The 14,228-nt window shown below is 43.6% G+C and overlaps 1 protein-coding gene and 1 long non-coding RNA gene across 14 annotated transcripts in view; both read right to left on the reverse strand.

The window, feature by feature from the left end:
• Positions 1 to 11,732, reverse strand: part of HIVEP1 (HIVEP zinc finger 1) — a 124,298-nt gene extending 112,566 nt beyond the window's left edge. For 4 of the 13 annotated variants that reach the window (XR_011092552.1, XR_011092551.1, XM_068670515.1 and 1 more), the window contains exon 1: positions 8,764 to 8,910. Coding sequence is in view for 5 of the 13 variants with exons in the window: in XM_068670522.1 (XP_068526623.1) it covers positions 8,764 to 8,803 (40 nt within the window). In the remaining 8 variants the exon portion in view is untranslated. Of the gene's footprint in view, positions 1 to 3,892; positions 4,003 to 8,763; positions 8,911 to 9,775; positions 9,999 to 10,748; positions 10,948 to 11,424; positions 11,446 to 11,572 lie in introns of those variants that run through there. The other 9 variants (XM_068670522.1, XM_068670516.1, XM_068670511.1 and 6 more) reach the window with 7 other exon arrangements.
• Positions 11,733 to 12,561: 829 nt separating this feature from the next.
• Positions 12,562 to 13,073, reverse strand: LOC137850497 (uncharacterized). The gene is made up of 2 exons (XR_011092565.1): positions 12,975 to 13,073; positions 12,562 to 12,884 (listed from the first exon to the last, which is right to left on the reverse strand). It is a non-coding gene; the product is annotated as an uncharacterized lncRNA (long non-coding RNA).
• Between the last annotated feature and the right edge of the window lie 1,155 nt (positions 13,074 to 14,228).

The following is a 14,228-nucleotide window of genomic DNA, read 5'->3' on the forward strand; positions in this document are numbered from 1 at the left end:
CTTTGCCAAGGACAGGGAATGAATGCAGCCCACAGATGCTTGCCTGCAGCAGCAGGTATGTACTTACCTTACCATCCCTTCCGAACACCATAAAGTAGGCTCAGTGTAAAGTCTGACGGAAGCACTACTAGGCTACAAATTCCTTTTTTAATTCTTTACTTACAGAGAATGCATTGTAGCAAGATATTTAGAAATGTTTACAATGCTCTTGGAAAGTTTATTTTGCTGTGGAAAAGAGGCCTGTGCAATAACACAGCACACAACCACAAACTGATGCATACAGAGTTTAAAAATTCTGACGTGAGTGTCAACAGATAAACTTGCAAAGTTTTAAAGCATTACAAAGATAATTTGAGAAAACGTGAGACTATAAACCTTTGCCTTTTTCCTAACAGACATTTAAGATGATGATGATAAATCTGCAAGGAAGCTCTGATAACTAAGCCTCTGTAGCCTATCCAGGATTTTGTTATTTACATTTTAATTTCTAATAGTTGCATACTGGAAGCAGCTTTTTCTTTTTTTTTTTTTTTTTTTTAAGGAAACTTCACCAGCCACTCAGAACTTTAAAACAGTTACCTTACATCTCAATGCAAACCAAAATCTATTCTGAGTTGCAAGAATTTAAAAAAAGTCATTCTTCTGAATGCTCTGAGAAAGCTTGACTCTCGTAAAATGTAGCTGTTCCTGAGCCCAAAAAACTTGACTCAGTTTCATCCCAGAGCCAACTGTCTGTTGTAATAGAAATGTTTTAAAGAACAACCGCTTGCATTTTAAAGAACAAATCTTACTTTTTGTTTCTCTTTTCATAACCTCTGCTTTTTTCCCCCCAAGACATTCCTAACATACTGGGGCTCATACATCAGCAAATGCCAAATTCTGTAATATTTCTTACTCTTTGCTTAATTAAAATAAAAAAGATAGCGAATGTGAAGGTGAGACAGAATTATATATCCACATTGTTTCAACTTCACTTTACTTGCAAAGACATCTAACTGGCTTATAAGATATCTTCAATCCCCAGATCATGGCTGTTTTTTCATGTCTGTAGGAATTAAACTGTGTTGTGTTTTGTGGTTTGTTTTTTTTTTTTTTAAACCTCACCCTTCACACTAATTTCTTCCAGCTTCTGCCTGATTTTAACTGCAATGATAAAATTTCTACTCCATAAAAAGCAATTTGTTCTTTTCTGCCATTAAGAGTGCAGAACCAATCTGCTCCCTCCATTCTTTTTATCAGTCATCCTCGCAGATATGTCTTCGCAATCCTTTTACCTGGAACACACCATTCTTTTATCCCTCTTCCTAATGTTATTTTAACACCCTCTGAAATCACCTATTCTTGCCACTGTTTGCATCAAGCAGACTCACTTTGCATTATCCCCTTCTCCTAATATTTATCATGCATACACAGCAATCTGTAATATACACATATTCAGAGATGACAGTGCCAGCTGCATTTAATGTTGTTTGTTTTTAAACTTCAGTCTTAGCCATACTTCGTCCATTCTGAATAAAAGCTGTATGCCAAATTTTAGGGGCATTTTATTATTATTATGTTTTAATTGATGTGTTAACTAAGAAAAGTTCAGTTTCCTCTTGGTTTACTAAAATTTTTAAAGTCATTCCATTAAGAACCTTTGTTGCTTCCCAGTTTTGAATTTTGTCAGTAGAAACAGTTCTAAAGGGGAACAAGCTAGGAATAAGGAATAGATCTCATGTTATCCTGATGAAAATACATACCTATTTTTGGGCAATTTAAGAATCCCCAAAAGCCTACCATTTATACATTGCAAATACACGTTTCCAGAACAGTTTCAGAAGTTCAAGTTGGCATACATTAGCACAAGCTTTGAAAAAAAAAAAAAAGGGGGGGGGGAGGCAATCTTGTAATTCTACCTACTCTGGGCCCTCCATTTCCATCTCCACAGCTTTCCCACCCTTACACCAGCACAGGGTTTTGTGAGTCCAAGTGACAGAACCGCTGGGGTGTAAGAAGGGGTCTGAGCTGAGCCTGTCTTCATGCTCCGCCCTCCCAGGCTGCAGGGTGCACAGCATCAGGGATCTGATCCAGCATAAGAGTCACCCCCTGCCCTTGGTGTTGGCATAGTTAAAGTTATCTTGAAACCATCTGGGAAACTATGACCTTAAAGATGTTCCTCTTTGAAGGCTTTTCCTGCACTGAGTATTCCCTCCTCACTGCAGGGGCTTTCTTAGCAGCAGCTCCAAACTCTGCAACATTACGCCACATACGAGAAGAATATTACAGAAACTGGTGTAAACATTTAAAACCTGTAAGAGCCCTAACAGCTCTCATACCAGGAACAAATGCTGCAAAGCTCACCAATGGGAGAGATTTCTCCCTCTGCTCCCTCATGCCTGGTCCATGGGGGGTACATCACTGTGGTACACAGCCCACGCGGTGCGGTCCCACCGTGGTGGTGACTCACATGGGAAGTGCTGCGGTTCAATAAGATTGAATTTCTTGGGTTTTCTGGTTTTTGTTTTGTTTTTCCCCCCTTCAGTTTACTATTTTAACAGCTAAGAAGCAACATTTAAGAATATCCTTTAAATGTTAAGATGGTGAAGCCAAGTGCTAAGAAGTCACAGAATGCCAAAAGTAAGGTTGTTTACCCAAACAAACTCAGTTTGGCTCTGGGCCTTATTCACAGCACATGCCAAATACAAGACTACCAGTTTCTTCATCATCTTTTCCATTGTTTAGCCACCGAGCAGCTGCTTCACAACACTGACAACTTTATCTTTCGAACCCTTAGAAGCTGATGTGGTACCGGTATCTCCAGTTTACAGGCAAGAGACAAAAGCATGGAGACATTAACAGATTTGCCAAAAGTGTTGACTAATCTTAGGTCACCTAGACTATGATTTTTACTTTTTTTTTTTAAATAATAATTAAAAAAAGATACTTCACACTTTTACATCTACAACTTGGAAGTAAGAGGACCAACTGCAGTTGCAGAAACTCAGAATTCGTGCCTTGGCATCTCAGCTCTAGCAAAATGTAGAGCACAATTAACAGTTGGCTGCAAAAATCAGGTTTAACAATTGCTCAGCCTCACACAAGAAGCTTGGAAGCAGAGGCAGGAACAAAACGCAGCTCTCTCAAGGCAGTACAGTCTTATCCACCCTACCATTCTTTCCTCTCTCGCAATCCCCTCTCAGCATGGAGTTTTCCATTGCTTGTGACCACTGACATAAGGGGCCCAACCATCCTGCACAGCAAACAGGACTAAACCCTGTCAAAAAAACACTTAGATGATCAAAATTGGGGATATATAACAGGGAGATGGGGACAGGATAGGTAAGGGGGAAAAGGGTGGCAAACCACAGTTTTAAATCCAGCCTTTATACACTGCAGTGTATGTTAGACAGATTTATAAACATAAATATGCATATTATTCACCTTACAACAGAATTTACTGGCTGCAGCCAAGAAGCTCTGTAAGGTGCAAGGACGCTTATACAGCACAGTAGGAAAGAACTGTCAGCATGAAGTTCTCACGCTCCAAAGGGGTAAAACATATCCCCCCCAAAATAGAGAGAAACATTATTATTCTACACCACAAACAAGGCACAGAGAGACTACTTCTGTGGCTTACAAGAGATACATGCGAAGTCCATGCGTTGCATCGTGGGAGGGTCTTCTGGAACTTCCGCTGACAGCATACCTACAGTGCCACCTGTACCTTCTACCTTCATGAGGGAGATCTGGGCTTTTTAGTTGTTCAAGTATTGGAAACAACCCGACACAAAGAAACCATAACTGCTGCCAAATGAATGGGGATTTATGTAATAAAGTTACCAAGTCAAAGCCCTGACTTCTTGTTCCACTTGCATCACACATGCTCCAGACGTTTGAGCAAAATACTTACCTGGACTTTCTCTACAGTGTCTTTAGGGATGTGTATGGGTACGCTACAGGGCACAGCACACCAGCACTTGTGGTATACCAATACCACACCAATGGAGCCTCAGAAATACCCTAAAGCAAAACATTTTTCTGTCAGAAACAGCACTGTGGCCCAAAAGTCAAACATAATGCCTGAACATTTCTTTTGAACTAAGCAAGCACAAGTTACAGAAGTGAGTCTTAAAAAAATATATAAAAAAATAAAAATGAAGACTCTGCAAATCCTTTGATAAAAATCACGAGCTAAAGTTCAGCACAATGATCACTTCTCAGGTTTTATAGATGACATGACCAAACACTAGTGAGAAATGTTAACCTGTCAGTTTTCAATGTAGACAGGCCTATTTCAGTACTGAAAGCACATTATAATTTTAAACCAACTCCAAGAGCCTTTACTAAATTATACTTAAGATTTTTCAGGCACTTCATTCTCATGGAAATCATCGGACCCAGAACGTATCCAGTTGTCCAGCCAACTTAGGCACACTTTTCAGATTACACCAAAGCTATCAAGCTACTAAACACAATTTATATTATACTTGCTCTTCTTTAACAAGTACAAAGATTTAAAACCTTTGAAAACAGATCTTGAACTTTAAGGGCCCATCCACTATTTGTTTTGAATGGAAATATTTGATTGAGAAGAAAAAGTAGAAACAGCAACAATTTGCATTCCTAAAAATAAGGAGAAGCTTATCTAGGAAAAAGACAAAAATGTTACATTTTTGTACTAGTGCATCAGAGAACTGTGCTGAACACTGCACAGATAAGCAAGTTTTCGATTTGAACTCTACAATTGGGTGCACCTAAGTAAACAAAAACATGAGTTGTTTTTCCTCCTATATCCTCAGAACCATCTGACAACAAAACCAAGCCCACTCAGCTCTGCTAAAAGCATGATTCTCTACTGTAGCTGTACTTCTGGGAATACATTACTGCTTCTGTGAAATGTTTTGTTACAGACGTGTATCACTTGGCCATGTAAATATATGGTGTGACTGCATGCAAAGTAGTCTTTTACCAGTTACCTAAAACTTAACACAACAAATAAAGTAAATTTAGGACCAATGACCTCTGGATGTCTAGTAAGCAGTACTTTCTCGAGCCTCCCTCCTGAATGAGATGGATGTTTTCCCTCTTTCACAACACACTCCTTTTCTGGGGGGGATGACAATGCTTTTTGTTAACAACACGATAATGTGTCTGAGATTAGCTTTTTTTTTTTTTTCCTCCTTTAAGAGGCTAAGACAAGGTCAGGAACGCCTGCTTATTTGCTCCATTTCAGTTGCACAGCTGACTGGTAACTCAGATAAATGCCAGTCTTTTCCCAGGCATGTCATTAGCCTTTGTTTTTGAAACTACTTCATTTTTGGAATTTGTATGCATTCAAATCATATCCTTTTAAGACCCGGAAAAAAACATAACTTATCTCCAACTTTAGCCACTTCTGGGGATGGCTACAATTATCATTAAACTTGTCAGGAGACATGCAAGTCTGATACCATGCACAACAGCTCTTACCAAGGCAGTCCACTGGTGATGCTAATGCTTTTTACTCGAGGATGTATTTGCAGCAAGAAGCTGGGAAGACTGACACGTCAAAACAAAATTGACATAAGGCATCAGATATAACATGCTCATTCAGCCGCAGTCAGACATTAAAACCATGTGAAAACCACATAGTTGTGAAAACAAACAGCCAACTAATTTCATTTTCTTTTAAAATTTATTTACAAAGTAATGTTTCCCATATCCTGCCCTCTCGATAACGGTTTGTTTTTTTGTTTGTTTTGTGGTGTTTTTTTTTTTTCCTGCTGTAAAATAGGCTAGTATAGCACTATATTTATTGACTCATCTATAAACAGACAGCAAAACCCAAGATGGGGGGTGAGGGTAGGGGACCTCAGCACACACAAAAACACACACACCCAAAAAACAAACTTGATCTTCACTGTGGAACACTTCAGGGACACTTCTAATTTGTCAAAGACTGTCTGCTCTTTCAAAAGCATACAAAATAAGTAAAATAAAGCCACCACACAAGAAGAAGAGCCTTCAGGTTACTTGCCAAATTCTTACATTTAGATCTACATATTAAACAATGCCATTTCATTTTCCCCAGACAATACAGCTGCTTACAGTAAACACAGGCAATATTAAAACTTTTTTTTTTTTTTTTTTTTTACAGTTATTTCTGTGCTGATGAAAATCACAAATTATTTTTTTTTACGGGGTGGGAAGAAGTAAAGTCATGGGTTTGCTTTTGTTTTAGAATTTGTGTACATACTTTAGGTTCTTGGACTTGGTTGCTTACTCTTGAGGCAGATTTGGACTCAAGGGCAAACCAAGTAACTCATCTGATACACAGGACAGTGGATAGACAGTGTCAAGGACTGCTCAGCAGCGCTCTCTTGGAAAAGTTAAACATTGATGGGCTCCAGACATGGCAAAGGTACTAGCAACTTGACTGCGATGGGGCAACCAGAGGGTTTGAGACAAGGAAAGGAGAAGCCAGGTAAGGCTACGGTGTTCTTTGTACATAGTTCAGATAGTAATAATTAGGTGTAGACAATGTAAACATAACTTTTATCGTAAAAATAAAAGCTACTTAACCTTACATCTTTGTCTTCCAAAGGTTATAAAAATTTCAGAGCTTGCTGAGTTTCACCTTAGACCACAGATGTGTATTCTTTCTGCAGATCTAGTTATTATCTGTACCAATTGCCATAAATTAAACAGCACATCTACAATGTATACTTAAAAGTTTTAATGGTTAAGACTCTCAATTTAAGTCTGGTCTAACCTTCCAGACACAAATGTAAACTGCCAGAAAGCAGAGAGATGCAATCTTTCAGCCTCCTCAAAATCCATCAAAACTCGAGGTTTACAGCATTTGCTGCTGTATTCTCAGAGACAGATAAAGTAACTAAAACTGAAATCCAGTTTTCCTCATTTTCAAGACTAAAAATAAAAATAGGGCATCACTAATGAGAAGTAAACTGATTTTTCAGATCACTTCACCTCTAATAACCTATGGTAGCAATACATGCTTACAACATTTTGAAGATCTCAGCACCTATGTAGTTTCAACAATCATTTTTAACTGTTAATAAGAGGTTCCACCATCATTTCAAATTATGGGCTCACTGTATACCTCTGGATCCCTTCCCAACATTTAACCCACCTTAATTTATTCAAAAACCTCTCCTAGTTGTAGAAAAACAGAAACTGATAAAAACTGCTATTAGAGGGGTGATAAAAGCTAAATGACGGGATATTATGCAAGGCAAAAAAAAAGAAAAAGTAATTTATTTCTTACACAATTAACAGTTTAATTGAATTATTTATTTTAAATGCTTTCAGTTAAATGAATACAAAGCTACTAAAAGCTTTACAGTAGACTTAACTCCTATTAAGTTCAAAGCAGTACAAGAGTGGATACTAGAGCACTAAAATTAGATCACTTTTATATTAGATTGGCAAACATTACATCAATTACATCAGCAACTTGGTAAGCAGCAATATTGAAACTTGGGGCCTAATTTATTGCTTTAAGTTCAGTCAGAATGGGAAATAGCATCACCTAAATGCAAGGCACTGCAAAGTGCCCACTGCTGCTTTTTCCCCTCTCCTGATCCATGATGGAGGTTTATCCATCATGCTGTTCCACGTTTCTTGAGTGACAGCACTGCAAAAACATCCTCTGCAGCAGAGATGCTCACTGGTAGCAGTGACAGTTCACAGACCCCCAAGGTTTTTGATACAGCTGTATACACTAGCACTTCAGAGCCTCACAATTGTAAACTAAGTGAAACACGCACTTATGACTGTTGGGTTTTGGAGGTTTTTTTTTTTAAATAAATAAATAAATAAGAGTTGCATCAAATGCTGTTCCTGCTCCTAGAAGTTTATGTTGGTATTCATGGTTTTGTCCTTGCTTTTTTTTTTTTTCCCTAAAGGGATGCTTCCCTACCACAGCAGTGAAATTCACCTTAAGAAAGCTGATGATAGCCACATGACGGGGTGCACATGGAAGCATGTTCTCCCAACAGCTACATACAAGGCTTATGGTGGAAGCTTGTTGTCCTTCCACATATACGTCTGCTTTTCAACTAATCTGTATTTTTCCCCTCCTTTAATTCCTCCAGGGCCACTTTGACCAAGACAGCAACAAATAATCAAGGGATCAGATTGCACACATTTATCTGCCCGTCCTGGGCTCTGTTAATGCCAGGATTTTGTTCCAGGAGCCACCTGGACATCTCAGCCTGTCAGTTTGTGGAGCATGTCCTTTACACATTTGCTCCCTTCTGCAAGTGAGCTCAGCTGCGTGAAGGCAGGCCAGTGAGGAGACCAAGGTCAAACCCAGTGACTCCTGGGGTAGCATGGACGACGGAGATGATAAATAGTGGGAAGGCATGCACGGGAGGAGAGTCTGATCCCCTCCAAAGCAAGCCAAACCAATTACTATCAAGAAAAACAATGACTGGCAGCCAGATCTCAGACTGCATTTTACATTGCAAACACTTCCAACCTCCCAGTATATTTCAACTGTAAATTCTCTGGCAAGAAAACTGTGTCATCTTTTGCGTTTTCAGAGTTCAAGCTACTTATTGCTCTAATCTGGAGGATATCAAGTAAGCAGTCGTGCACACAGTACAGCAATAAAACAGATCCACTTATTTCTCTCAAAATTAGAGAAGCCTCCTGAATTTGCTGGCAAGATATTCTGGGGTCAAAACAGACTTCGTAAGTACACATTTTTTCAAACTCATAACTGGAAACGCAACCAAGTTTCACAAATGCTTTTTCTCTCTATGGAGAGCTACATACCTCTCAGATTTCTTGGATGTATCTGCTTTGTCCGCGGCATTTTCCTCTAATCTCATATACCACTTTTTCCTCTCAGAAACGAAGAATACAGCAAGCAGAGAGATGGCAGCGCCATAAACTTGTCAAAGGGGTAAATTAATCCGTATGCTAAAAAAAAATAAAAGAGAGAAGTTAGGAGATGTATACAGCATTAAGAAGGAAAACAAAAGATACCTATCCACTCCCTTTCACCCTAAAACAGTTACAGAAATTAGCAATGACCAAGAAATATTTCTGTATCCATCCCTTTATGGAGCAAGATGTTCCACTACTGTAAGAAAACTAATTGAGGGTGAAACTCCTTTTGGGATTACTCAGGAGGCATGAGAAAACTAAGACACTTTTCCACATTCGTCAGCAGTTTTCTAGCCAGAAAATGTCTTCCAACAACTTGTGCCCCATGTAAATAATTCCGGAAAACTAAACAAAATTTGGCATCGGGCTTTAAGATAATACATACACTTCTCTGGGGGAGAAGGCAGAGTGAAGGGCAAACACAGACTGCAGCAGCGATAACCCCATTTGCAACACAAGGAAGCCTTGGGTTCCCCCACTTGGGGCTTGCAGGTCCAGAGGAACTCCTCAGGGGAAGTTTCTGGTAAAATACCACGAGCAGCACAGAACCACACAGGCCCTTGACCCAGCTGCAAGCTGTTGCACAGCCACTTTCTGCCCTGCCACCCTCCCAGGTAGCTGCAACAGTCCCTGCATTTGCAGGAGGCTGCAGGCAGCAAAGGCCAAGTACGCACAAACCCCATGGATAGGGGAATTTTTTTTAATATTTTTTAAACAGCCAACATACCGGATTTTGTACTGAAATGGTACCAACCCACATGTGCATACCCAAAATTACACCTTATTCCACGTTAACAAAACTTTCTCACTTTTGAAATGTTCTTACAATTTACTCCCGGTTTAAAGAGCAGTTTGTTTAATTGCCAAAATCCCCCCAGACCTATAGCAAACTACTTACACAGAAATTATAAAAGAGAAAACAACCGCGTAGTCCCCCTGTTCCAGTTAAACAAAGCGAAACGCTGACCACTTCTTTTTATGGCAATACCATCTTGGATAGTGAGATTTTCGTAATTAACACAAGGAAGAATTTCTCTTAATTTCTACAAATCCCTCAATGGCCCTTAATATGGACAAGATGATTACAGAGAGCTACTTAAGGGAGGAAGCATGTAGGATTTTTAGCATTTAAGCATTAACTTGGGGGGGGGGGGGGGGGGGGAGGGTTAAGCCAGGCAAAGGGTTTTGTTTTGTTTTGTTTTTTTAAATAAAAACGAAATTCAAACCCCCCTTCAAGCAGACTTCTCGCCGCCACCCTTTCGGTCTAGAGGCCGCTGGGGAGCACGAGCATTAATTTTTAACGCTTCTTTTGTCTGTTGCAGCAGGAAGAGAAGCCAGGCAGGGGAAGAGGCTAGCACAAAGGAGGGCTGGGGGCTGCCGGCTCTGTCCCAAGGGCTCCTCGCCAGGACGCTTCGAGGAGGGGAAAACCGGGATCAAACTTTGGGGGGGGGGGGGGGAGGGCACATAGATGTAGGGGAGGGCAGAAGTGGAGGGGATACAGGGGAAGGGAAGAATTGGGGGGGTATGGGGGGGGAGGAGGGGAAGGGGAGGGAAGGAAATGAGAAAGGAGGAAAAAAAAAAAAAAGGAAAAAAAAAACATGAATGAAGAGAGAGGGAGGAGCCAGGGAAAACCCCTCCGCAACGCCGCGCCGAACAAAGCGCTGCGCACACGCCGGGCACCTGGGGGGGGGGGGGGGGGGGGGGGCACAACAGCACCATAAAAATTAAATAAAAAAATAATAAAAAAAAGAAACAAAACACGGGGGACCCCATGGGGGGGTTGTGGGGAGCGGAGCCCCTCTAGTACCCCCCCCCCATCGGTGCCTCTCCCTCCCTCCTTTCCCCTCCCGCTCCCAGGGCCCGCTGCAAACCTGGCGGAGGCTGATGGCGGCGGGGAGGCCGGCGGGGGGGGGGGGGGAGGATATAGAAGGGAGGGGGGCGAAAAGGGGGAGGCCGGGAGCCTCCTTCACTTGACAGCCTCAAACACAAACATGACCCAGCGGCGCCGCCTCGCACAGCCTCCCTCCTCCTCCTCCTCCTCCTCCTCCTCCAAGCGCCGTGCCCCCCCCCCCTTCTAGGCTCCGCCCCCCCCCCGGGCTCCCCTCGGGGACAGCCACGCCGTGACCGGGGCAGGGCGGGGAGGGGAGGGGAAGGGCGGGGGAAGGGTGCTCGGAGGGGGAGAGGAGGGAGGGGGGGCGTCACCCTCCCTCACTTTCTATTGCAGGAAGCGGGTGACGTCACCGGGTCTCCCGGCCCCGCCCCCTTGCCCTCCCTCCCCCCCCGAGCCCGGGGGGTGGGGGAGGGGTCACCAAGGGGGTTTCCTCGCGGGCCGCTGGGGGAGGGGCGGCGAGCACCCTGTCCTCCCCCCCCATCCATCCCTCCCGATGCGGGGACCGCCCCCGGCCCCCATAATGGGGGACCCCCCTGCCCCCTCCACGAGCCGCCCTATTAAGCACCAGACGCCCCCTCCCCATTCACCTCCCACACCCCAAAAGTTATCCTCCCCCCCCCAAAAAAAAAAAAAAAAAAACAGGAAAAAAATAAAACCGCTAGTGCCGTCGGTCGCGCTCCCCCCTGCCTCCTCCCGGCCCCCGGGGCACCAGCACGGCCACGCAGCGCGGAGGATCCCGGAGGTTCCTCCCTCCCTCCCCCCCGGTTTGCCCGTCCCCCCTCCGCGCCCCGCCGGGGTACTCACCCCCGGCCCCCCAACTTTCCGTGCCGGCACCGAGCCCCTCCGCCGCCGCCAGTGGGCGGGGGAGGAAATCCGAGGGGGAGGCGCGTCGGGCTCGCCCCTTTTTTGGCCCGGGGGGACGATGCGGGGGTGGGGACGGGGACGGCCCCCCAGGCGGAGAAGAACGGGGAGGGAGGGGCTCTGAGCGCCGAGAGGGGGGTGTCTTTGAGGGGGGTTGCTGGTTTCTGTGCTTCCCCCCCCTTTTTTTTTCTTTTTTTTGTGGGGGGGGAAGGTGTTGGCAGCTTTTCGGAACCACTCAGGTTTTCCGTCAGCCCCAGCGCACGCCGCCCTCAGCGCATAAAACCCCAATGAAATAATTAAATGCCTCCTCCCGCTCCCACGCCTGCGCTCCCCCGGCCCCCAGCCGCCTCTTCGCCTGGAAGTTTGCAGCGCCCAGACCAGCCCCTGCTGAGCACCGTTTCCAGAGAGCCCCCAGTTTTGCAGGGGGCCCTATTTCAAGCTATATTTCATCATGGCTTTCACGAGTGCTGCCTTCCACACGGGAGAAACCAAGGTGAGGAGAGGCAGTCACTCACTGCAGAGCTGGGTGCAGACATGAAACCAGAGCTTTTGGTCACGGTCTGAGCCATTTTTCCTCCTGAGCTCACTTAATCTCCACCTTGAAAACACGCGTGGCTTGCAGGCAGTGGTGGGCTCCCTGCTGGAGGCAGAAGCCAGGCAGATAATCCATCTGCAAACAACCAGGCTAGTCTGCAGGCAGACAGTAAGGCTGAGGTGACGTTCGTTGCCATTGTTAATTAGAGTGTCATGGGAGGATGGAATCCTCAAAGAGAATCCTTAGGAAAAATACTCCATTCCACTTACTCTTGTCAGAGAAGAAAAAGATGAACTCTTTGAGAGGAGCTTTTTCATCTTCCCCCTCTGGCTTTCAGAATTAGGGCTCTGACTTGCTGAAGAACAGAACTGCCATTAGCCTGAGCATGCTGATATGATGAATTTGACCCCCCGCCCCCAGGTGCTGACAGCTGAAACTTGTTCACCAGATCTGACCAGTCACAAACCTGAGCTCACGTGACCTCTGAAATTAGCTCTGGACCTCCACTTGGCATCTTTAGCTGTCCTTCACCCATCTCGCTCCTTCCTATTCTACCCATTGCTGGAAAGCTTTAGGTTGTTGTCAGCATGTTGTAAGGGAGGAAGAATCAGATGCTGCCCTTCCTCATAAGATGCCACAGCTGTTGCAGGTGCCAAAGGAAGTCCCAAGCCACCCATTTCTTTGCAAGGTCCTGAGTAAGTTCAACACAGATGCTCTGACCTGCAAGATAGCATGATAGACAGCAGGAAACTGAAAGAAGTAAAACTGCATCCCACCCAGCAATGTAAAAATCCATCCATTTTTGCTCACCAATATGTATAGAGGTATAACCAGTGCCCTTCCTCTGCAGACAAGCACAAGTTGTCCTTCCAGAGCAACTCATTGAGATGGCAAAGAGGAGGCGGCTCCTTGATGGGGGAGAAGAGGACAGTGGGGTACTCATATTTATCAAATGGTGCCATTTAGAAAAAAAAAAAAAAAAAAGGTGATTTGGGTCCGAGTACACAACACAGAACTGAAAGTCTGACCCCATGAGGTTGTTCCCACCAGGACTTGGAGAAGCAGCCATGAGCTGCTGCCGCTCCTCAGCCTGCACACCCTGACTGAGCAGGGGTAGGACCCAAAGAGTAGTCTCTGGTTCATCTCAAGGGTGGCAGAAAATCTGCTCCCCGGAGCAGCCCTGGGAAAGTTTTGAAAAGACAGCATAACGGGCTGTTTGTTTCCTGGCCGTGTAAGCCTGGGTAGACCACTTCATCTTTTTCTGTCTGTTTTTCCATCAGTAAAAAGGAAGTGCATACCCGCTTAGCACAGCACATTGGGAAAAGTACTATGTACGCTTGCTGGTAGGAGGCATGTAGTAATCTTCTCAAACCTGCAAATGAGGGAATTTTTTTTTAAAGTTTTCAGCAACATCTGAAATGTCACATCAGTAAGCATGCTGAAAAAAAAAACTTTCATGGCAGAATTTAGATACTTTTAAAAATCTCACCAAAAAGAAGCCCTACAGGATACAGATTCCTTTTAAATGACTGCATGTATATCCGAACAGTGAAGATTAAGGCTTTTTTCCTACTAAAACTCAACTACACTTTCAGGAGGGTGCCTATTTTTAAACATCCTCTAGATTTACACTTGAAACCCCTACGCTCAGAAACTGGTATTCTTTAATGGCTCACAGGTATTTTATGTATAAATATATACACACACACACATTAGGCTCTCAAGAAACCATAATACATTAGGTACTTTTAAATAATTCATTGTTAAGCACCCCGTGATAAATCTCTAGTTGAACAGTATGTGATTTTGCTAGAATTCTTGGTATATAGTGAATGAGAAGCACTGTGGTAAATTTAACTGTGCTGAGCATCAAATGTGAAAATGTTATACTGTACATTACATCCCAACACATGACAGAATCTTTATTATTAAGGCTTCAGGGAATTTTTGAGGTAACTTCTGAAGTCCTGAAAAGGAAAGAAAAAAAAGACTGTGCACCATTTCTCTGTAAAAGTTGAAATTTTCTCAGAGAAGGGAAATTCCATAAGCAGCCTTTATTGAATT

This window comes from Anas acuta, chromosome 2, assembly GCF_963932015.1.
Source record: "Anas acuta chromosome 2, bAnaAcu1.1, whole genome shotgun sequence".
NCBI lineage: Eukaryota > Metazoa > Chordata > Aves > Anseriformes > Anatidae > Anas > Anas acuta.